The 8,974-nt window shown below is 54.7% G+C and overlaps 1 protein-coding gene across 1 annotated transcript; it reads right to left on the minus strand.

Annotated features, from left to right (window-relative positions):
- Window positions 1-245: 245 nt before the first annotated feature.
- On the minus strand, window positions 246-7,704 carry NODAL (nodal growth differentiation factor). Its single transcript, XM_036336980.1, has 3 exons — window positions 7,512-7,704; window positions 2,709-3,406; window positions 246-398 (listed from the first exon to the last, which is right to left on the minus strand). The coding sequence occupies exons 1-3, from the start codon at window positions 7,702-7,704 to the stop codon at window positions 246-248; spliced, it is 1,044 nt and encodes a 347-aa protein (XP_036192873.1).
- Between the last annotated feature and the right edge of the window lie 1,270 nt (window positions 7,705-8,974).

Below are 8,974 nucleotides of genomic sequence, written 5' to 3' on the forward strand. Positions count from 1 at the left end.
GGCAGGTAAGGTCTCTTCATTAGTGCTTTCACTCGCCACTGTCTGTCCAGTGAAGAGAAAACCCAGCCAGGCTGCTTCACAAGCTCCCCCTCCCTCTCCTGGCCTCTGTTTAGCCAGCCTCGAGGGCCCGTGTTTGTAGTGCAGCCTTCCTTTTATTTCTTTGCATTGGATCGGACGGTCATCATGTCTTCCAGGAGCCCCCCAGCCTTCCGGGGAACAGGCAAATCCAGCGCCCCTCCAGGACCTCATAGGCACCCGCACTCTTCCACAATCATGTCCTTATGATGGTCTAGAAGGACTCTGCCATTGTCCACATACAGCATGCTCAAGGGCCTGGTCTTCACGGGGGCACAGCAGGTGGAAGGGACGCGGTGGGGCTGGTACCGTTTCAGCAGACTCTGAAAAGGAGGAGGGGTCAGTTCAACATCCGGGTCAGAATAGGTCATTTCTGGGTAAAGGGTGAAAAAGATACTGAGAGTCTAGATCAGTGACTGGGTGCAAAAATAGAAGGAAACTGTTTTCATAAAGGAATCAGCATGCCAATACATCACCGACTCTAACTTCTAAAATCACTTCTGCTTTCTTAAAGCATCTTTTAAACAGAAGATTCTAAAAGCTGTGTCTGGGTAGAACAGTAGCCAACTTATACGTTCTCCTATTATTATAGTCCAGAGCAGTGGTTCTCAACCTTCCTAATGCTGCGACCCTTTAATACAGTTCCTCATGTTGTGGTGACCCCCAATTTCATTGTTACAAATTGAACATAATTAAAGCATAGTGATTAATCACAAGACAATATGTAATTATATATGTGTTTTCCGATGGTCTTAGGCGACCCCTGTGAAAGGGTCGTTCAACCCCCAAAGGGGTCACGACCCACAGGTTGAGAACCGCTGGTCTAGAGTGAATACCAGTTTATAAAATATTCCAAGAAACTCCTGGTTTAGTTCCAAAAATATGAGGCAGAAGACAGTCATGTGGAAATTCTTGTGAGATTTGCTTTGTTGCCCAGAGAAGGGCAAACAGAGTCAACGGGAGAAAAGGGAACAACCCCCTGGCATTCTGGAACTGGACCCTGGCCCTGTGGTCCAGGACACCTTCTCAGGTCAGAGCTGGCAACTGGGACTATCTGGGTCTCTGTGGTTGCCTCTGGTCACGCTGCCGGTGGGTTGGTGGAGTGAAGTGGGGCCTGGGAGAGGCTCGTGAGGGCCTTTGCCGGGGACAGGTCCTCTGGGGCTGGCCCCCACCTGCCTCCCTTGCAGGAGCTCAGCTCACATGCTCCCCAGAGCCTCTGAACCCTGCCTGAGGCTTAGCATGGAGGATGCACTCGAGGGCAGCGGTCACCAACTGGTGGTCCATGGACCACTGGTGGTCTGTGCGGCCCGAAAGGTTGGCGACCACTGCTCAGTCTAGGCTTCTTGGAGTAAATAGAAACACATTGTTCCCAGGTGACCGTTGAGAGCAGGGCAGGGCTACCTAAATATCAGGGTCACTATATTAGCCTCTATTCTCTTTTTTTCTTTTTTTTTAATCCTCACCTAATTTATAGAGAGAGGTGAAGCAGCCCTGACGGAGGATGGAACCCGAAACCTGGGTATGTGCCTTGACCGGAAATTGAACCCACAACCTTTTGGTGTATGGGACCATGCTCTCACCAATTGAGCCACCCAGCCAAGAACAGCCTCTATTCTCTGCTTTTTCCATCTCGTTCTCCTGCCATTCGTCTCCCTCTACCACCTTCTAGAACTTGGGCTGATCAATGACACTGGTGGTAGGTAGCCTATGGCCTTATTTAACTTCTGCAAAATGGGTACCCAGCTCCTATTTTAGGCAGCAAAACTACAGTGGCTGGGACATTATTATCGCAACCATGGCCCCGTAAATGTGGCCCCCATTTCATCAGTGAATCACAGACTTCTAGTAATGATGACACAACATCAAACATGCCTATTATCGGTCAACTACTCTACATGCAGTATACATATCACCTCATTTAACACTATAACATCCCTATAAAATATCCCCATTTTTACAGGTGGTAAAACGAGGCTCAGAGAGAGGAAGCCACTTGATCAATATTACACAGCTAATAAGTAGGAATCAAACCCAGGCCTCTCTATCCCAAAACGCCAGATTCTGAACTTCCTTTCCTAGAATGTCAGGGTTGGGGAGGAGTTGAAACCCTCTAGTGCAGGGGTGGGCAAACTTTTTGACTCGGGGGCCACAATGGGTTCTTAAACTGGACCGGAGGGCCGGAACAAAAGCATGGATGGAGTGTTTGTGTGAACTAATACATGTTAACACTGCTGCTGGTGAAGGAGCGAAGGGGAGAGCAAGAGAACCCTCCGCTCTTTCGGCTCCGCGGGCCGGATAGAACAGCCGAACGGGCCGGATCCGGCCCGTGGGCCGTAGTTTGCCCACGGCTGCTCTAGTGTGTACCCTCCAACCCTAATTTTATGAAAGACAAGGGAAAAGTCCTAGGGAAAGCAATGACTCCACCCATGTAGGCTTTCTGAGGATGTTGAGCGTGGTCATCTCCATATCCTTAGGACCTGGCACAGGGTAGGTGCTTGAATAACTGTGCAGGGACGAATAAACACAGCGCTATGAAATAATAGCAGCGCTGGAGTCTTGTGCCCCGGATCTGGCAGTACGGCCACTTCCCCACAGACTGCCTGCCCTCCACCCCCCATGCCCTGGCATCACACCTGGATGTATGCGTGGTTGGTGGGATGGAACTCCTCCCCCACAGGGTTGGGACACTCGCCCTCACAGCGATAGGCATTGTACTGCTTGGGGTAGATGATCCAGGCGCCCCATCCAATCAGGTTGAAGTCCACCTGGAACTTGACCTTCCGACACAGTTGGCTTCTGTCCGGCAAGTGATGTCTCGGGTGCCTCTTGCCCTTTTCCTGGAAGAGCTGTCCCTCCTGGGCCCGCCAGGAGCTCTCAGCTTCCCACAGCAAGGTGGAGCCACCCAGCCTCCTCTGCTCAGGAGGGAGGTTGGAGTAGAGCAGGAGGAGCACATTGGCGACAGGCGGTGTGGGAGGCCGCGGCCAGCATTCTCTGGCCAAACTGGACATCTGCTCCCCCAGCTTCCCAGGGTGCTTCAGCCACTTGGAGAGTGGCCTGGTCACCTCCAGGACCATGCTGCCAGAAGAAAAGGTAACCTGGGACAGAGAAACAGTCAACAGTTCCAGCCGAAGACGTTCTGGGCAGCGGGCTGGGTCCCGATCGGCCTCCGGCTTTGGCTGGTGAAAAATCTCGATGGAGAGTGGGACGCCAGGGGGAAGGTCCACTGGGCTGGCCAGCTGCAGCCGGAGCTCGGCCCACTCCAGGTCCTCCTTTTGGCTCAGGAAGGAGAAGTCAAAAGCAAAGGTCCAGTTCTGCCCATCCACCTCCACATCTGAATGGGGAAAAACAGGAAGGAGGCAGTGTCAGTGGGGACCTCCCGCAGTGTAACAGCCATAGCTCAAGTCTGAGCTCTCACCTCATATGCATCACTTCTCTTAATCCTCACCTTGACCCTGTGAGATGGACATGTTGTTGAACCCATTTTAGAGATGAGGAAAATTGAGACTCAGAGAAGTTAAATTATCTGCCCAAGGTGTCATTCGTGGAAAGTGGCAGAGCCAAGAATAAACCTGGGTTTGCCTCACTGAAAAGCCCAAACTCCAAATCACTGTTCTGCCACTCCCCCTGAAGACACTCCAAAGTCAGAGAACTGGTAACAATGCGATGTTACCAATGGGTTTCCACCCCCTTCGAGAGAGAGAGAGAGAGAGAGAGAGAGAGAGAGAGGGAGAGAATCTAAGGCTGAGCTTTAGATCGAAACCCTGAGCTTTCTGACCGAAACCCTGGGCTTCCAACTTGCCCAGTGACCCTGGAGCAATTCACTTCCCAGGCCCTGTTTTCTCGCTGGGAAGGGCGGTCTGTCGCACAGGCCCCGTGAAGTTGGTAAGCATATCACAGAAAGGCTCGGAGCTCTCGGGGAGGCACAGGCAACAGAAACCAAAGGCTGGCTGCCCCCTTCCTGGCCAGTTCCTCCAGATGGAGGCAGAGATTTCAGGAGGTTTTGGCAACCTTACAAATAGGCTTCTCAAGGCATTCTAAGCCTTGCACTGACCTTGCACTTTCCACCCAGCGGCTTCTCCTCTCTACCTGCAGGACACTCACTCTCTCCTGCCCCAGTTCATCCACAGGCCCAGGGCAGACACGGCCAGCACACACAGCCCTGTCCCACCCACCCAAGACAACTAAGCCCAAAGCGGATGAGAAGGAACGGGAAGCACATTCCATTTATTTTGGTCCTGAACTAATTTGGTCTGATGTCTCAGAATGCACGGGTTTATAAATTTCCAGCCCAGTTGCTTCTTTGTAATAGGAATGCCTTACCCACCTCTGCATCCTCAGACCCAGGAAAATTAAGACATTTGAGGGTTTATTGCTAAATAAGAGTCAAAGGTTATTATTCATTAGAAGTAAAAACTTTTTTGTGCATAGATCCGGGAGGTAGTGATGATCCCATTTATGTCCTTCTGGGCAGACCACATAACAGTTTATTTATTAATATATTTTTATTGATTTCAGAGAGGCAGGGAGAGGGAGAGAGAGCTAGAAACATCAACGATGAGAGAGAATCATTGATCGGCTGCCCCCTGCACACCCCCAACTGGGGATCGGCCCACAACCTAGGCAAGTGCCCTTGACCAGAACTGAACCAGTGACCCTTTAGTCCACAGGCCAACACTCTATCCACTGAGCCAAACCAGCTAGGGCAACAGTTGGTTTTTTTATTGTCTCACAGAGTACGCTGAGGCAGACAGTAAGTGAATTTCTCTGGGAAATCCAGCCTGCGGTAAGGGACAGTTCCGAGGCTCGCCCTCAGGCAGCTCTCCCAGCCCATCCCTAGTCGCTCCGTTTCACTTTATTCCCACTTCCCTCCTCATTAGCACCCGCAGGGGGCAATAACCGGCCCTGGACTGGCAACTCTCCTCAGAGCTGTGGGGAGGAGGCTGACCTTACCCACTGCCCATTGGAGCACCTCCTGGCCACCTGGGGACTAGGTGGGGCATGTAGCAACTCCAGGCCACAAGCTCCACTATGATCTCAAGTATCTACAAATGGCCTTTTAGGGGAAGGCATTCCAGCTCAGTGGTTAAGAGCAGGGGCCCTGCTTTCTCCAGTGATGGTTCCAATTCTGCCATTTGCTGTTTAACGTTGGGCAGGTTACTATTGGAGGCCTTCTGGGGTCTCAGTTCCCCTCTTCGTAAAAGGGAAGTGGTGACAGTACCCACCGGGATGTTGCGATGACTGAGATCATGTAAAGTCTTTATCTAGCACAACCACCCAAGTGCAACATAGACACTGGCTGTCATCAGCCGCCTTTGCCCAGGTCCACAGTTACAATGAAGGTAGAGAGGGATCTGGACCGGGGACGAAGTCGTCTGTCACCGGGATGGGCGGTGTGTACGGTGTGTACGGAGGGAAGGCAGGAAATTACTCCTTCCTGCTAGAGGAGCCTGAGACTCCACAACCCCACAGCCAGCCAAGAGCTCCCTTAGATCTGGCTCTGGTTCATCTTAGAATAGGGGTGTCTAATCCTTTGGGGGTCATGGATGCCTGATGAAAGCTCAGTGGGTAGAGTGCCAGGCTGTGGACTGAAGGGTTTGATGGCAGTCAAGGGCATGTGCCTCGGTTGCAGGCTCAATCCTGGCCCTGATTGGGGCGCATGTGGAGGTAACCAATTGATGTGTCTCTCTCACATTGATGTTCTCTCTCTAAAAATCGGGAGGAAAATATCCTGGGGTGACGATTAACAATAAATAAACAAACAAACAAACAAACAAACAAATAAAATGTAAAGAAAAAAAAGTTAAGAATGCTTTTCTCAGAAAAAAAACCTGAATCTCCCACTTATGTAATAAGTGAGATTTGGGCTGCCCGCATGCCAAGTGTTTTATAAACACTGTCTCCTTTAACTCAGTGACACACAGATGCACAGCCTATTTGGTAAGACTGCACCGGACACCCATTTCAGCCATCCCGGTGTAGCTGACAAAGAAACCCAGACAACCTTCTCCTCAGTCTCCCTCCAGACCGGCTGTCCTCACAGCTTTAAAAAATGAAGCGATTCACAACAATGTGCATGTGCTTAACGCCACTGTACACTTAAAAGCGGGTAAGACGGCCCGTTTTTGTTATGTATATTTACCATACACACACAAATGAGGCGGAAGGAAAGCCAGCTCCCCGCTTTACAAAAAGGAAACTGGAGAAATCAACTAAAGCGCCAGGGACACCTTGGGAATCGGGAAGCAGGGTTTGAGGGGCAAAAACTCAGTTCTCCAGACGCCCAGACTAACAAATTTCCAAACTTCGGGGGAAAGGGGACTGGAAAAGCGCAGCCCGCCCCACCCCAAACCCCCCAGTTTCCCGGCGGAGGAGCCGAGCACTCCAGTAACTTTCAAATTGTCCTGCTCCCCGGGTGTCCCTCGTCTGGCTGGTCCCCAGATGACCCCTCCGGAGAGGGTCACCAGCTGTCTGACCCGAGACTGGGCAGGCCAGGGACCGCAAGGGGCCAGCGGGTGGCCAGTCAGATCAGATTGTCGGATGTGGATTTCGCGGCGGCCCCGGGAGGGCCGTCTAGCCCCGGCCGGCGGCGGGAGGGCCGGTGGCGGGAGGCGCGGGCGGCGAGAGTCCCGCACACTCCAGGCGCCAAGATGTGGATTGCGCGGGGTGAGGGGACTCGCGGGAAGGGCTCCCTCTGCTCAACACCCACCTGCCCCCCTCCGCCCCCGCCCCCCCGCGCCCAGTCCTGGAGGGAGAAACTCCCAGGTCACCATGGTCACCGACTCCCCCCTGCCCCCTCCCCCCTCCCAGTCTCCGCTCTGAACCCGTGTTACCCGGGATGCTGACACCTCCCCAGCCTGGCCTCGAGTGCCCAAACCTGTCTCCCTCCTCGACTTGGGGTGTCCCATCTCTAACCCCAAATCTCTGGGTCCTGATGCCCGTTGCTACATGTTGGAGACCCGTGTCGAAGCCTGCTCCCATCCGGAGACTCTCAGCGCCGGGCCGGTACCTACTCACCCTCGCTCTCGAAAAGAAAAAAGTCCGACAAAACGACCACTTACTGCTTTCCCTGGTTCTGTGCTAAGGGTTTCTGCGCGCTGTCACCCAGCCCTCCCCACGCACTTGCCGGGGAAGTGCTCCAAGCCCCCTCGACAGGTGCGCAAACGGGGGCGCCAGAGACTGTATTTCACAAAACAGATGAGAAGTGCACAGTCGGGCTCCCCCTTACGGTGCCGCGCTTGACCCACATAGATCAAGACCCGGAACCCAGAGGTGACTGTGGGGGACCCACCCCGAGCGCCACAATCCCGCCACCCACCAGCCCTGCGCCCTGGCCAGTGCAGACGTCCAGACACCCCCAGGCCCAGACCCACGCCTCGGGTCGGTCCCCAACCGCGGCAGCCCCCCTTAATCCCCTCCCCGGAGGTGGGGCAGCCTACCTTGCGCCTGCAGGCTGCGGATGATGTCCGCCTGCGGCGGGTCGCGGTAGAGGCTCAGCATGTACGCCAGAGGGGACGGCGACGAGGGCTGCCCGCGCGAATGCAGGGGCACCGAGGCTACCGTGGCGGCGCCGGCCAGGAGCAGGGCCCTCCAGACGTGCAGGAGGAGGGAGGGGAGCCGGGGGGCGTACATGGTGGGCTGGCCGGGCGGGAAGCGGAGCCTGGCCCTTATATCCTGGGTCTTCCTAGCCGCCCAGCCCCGCCCTACCTCCCTGGGCGAAGCTTTAAGATCTTATACACGCCCCCCACACACACCCTGGGGGGTGTCCCCCAGAGAGATCCCCTACTCGGGAGGGCGGGGCCTGAGCCTGGTAGGGAGGAGGCCCACCAAGCCCCCCCCCCCCCCCCAGGAACCTAAAGGTCCATGGACCATCTAGTTTGCCAGGTCTGGGCACCCTGGCATTCTAAGTGTTACTTCCTAGACAGAGCAGGCTTGTCGCCTGCAAACTCCCAGGTCAGAATTGTGGTTTCCCTGCTCTACTCACCTGGGATCCCTGCCCTTTCCTGTCGCTCCAGCCTCCAGATGTTATGTCTGGCTCAACAAGGAGCAGGTAGGGAATGGCGGTGGACCCTGATCCACTAAAGGATGTGGACCCACAGGGGTCTGTGATGTTCAGCCCAGCCTGGTCCACGCAGCCTTCCCGGACGCTGTCCAGATGGCCTCTGGGAGCACCCCTGGCCTTATCTAGCAGGGCCCATCCGGAGGGTCAGCCTGGGATAAACTACTGGGTCCTCAGAGTTGCTGGAACAAAGAAGGTGAGCTCCAGACCAAGACCCACGGGGTCCTGCTTCGAATTTGTAAGTGCTCTCCTGGGAAAGGCAGAGGGCAGGAGCCACCAGCATGAAGACCGACTTCTCCATCGGAAAAAGGAATGTGTTCAGCTGAAGCTGGACCCGAGCCCAGCTGACGGGTGATCCTGGCCCCTCCGTGCCTGTGGTGGCATCCGGTTCTCCCCTTCACAGGCACACATCGCCGGGTGACCTCAGGGAACGGTGATGGCCAGGCCTGCCGTCGCTGTCTGCCCTGGCAGATCCCTCAAGAGACCTGGGTTTTAGCTCGGCACCTCTCACTTCTGGCTCTCGGGGCCCTGCTTTCCTCATCAGCTCAAGTGAGATCCTTGCCTGGCTCCCCTCCAGGTGCTAAATCAGATCCCGGCTGGAACTGCCTTTAAAGAAATGTAAATCCCTACCCCAGGTCAGGTTTGAACTGCCTTCCTCCACCCAGGAGGGGCCCCCTCCCCCATGTCCTTTTCTAGCCAACAAGCACATTAGCAGTTGGTTAGCATTTACTGAAACACTGTGTGCCACACACACCTTGGTGTCTCTCACAGGTTGCCTCCAGCTCCCTAGAACCACAGGCTCAGCCCCGCGCAAGTGTTAGACAGTGGAAGGGGGCCCAGCAG

Source organism: Myotis myotis, unplaced genomic scaffold (assembly GCF_014108235.1).
Source record: "Myotis myotis isolate mMyoMyo1 unplaced genomic scaffold, mMyoMyo1.p scaffold_m19_p_15, whole genome shotgun sequence".
NCBI classification, from domain to species: Eukaryota; Metazoa; Chordata; class Mammalia; order Chiroptera; family Vespertilionidae; genus Myotis; species Myotis myotis.

Excerpts from the sequence above, each read along its gene's own strand:
- NODAL (XM_036336980.1), bottom strand. The coding sequence starts at position 7,704 with ATGTACGCCCCCCGGCTCCCCTCCCTCCTCCTGCACGTCTGGAGGGCC. Across the intron at positions 3,407-7,511 it reads CCGCAGCCTGCAGGCGCAAG|ATGTGGAGGTGGATGGGCAG; the intron begins GTAGGCTGCCCC and ends TTCCCCATTCAG. Across the intron at positions 399-2,708 it reads CCAACCACGCATACATCCAG|AGTCTGCTGAAACGGTACCA; the intron begins GTGTGATGCCAG and ends CCTCCTTTTCAG.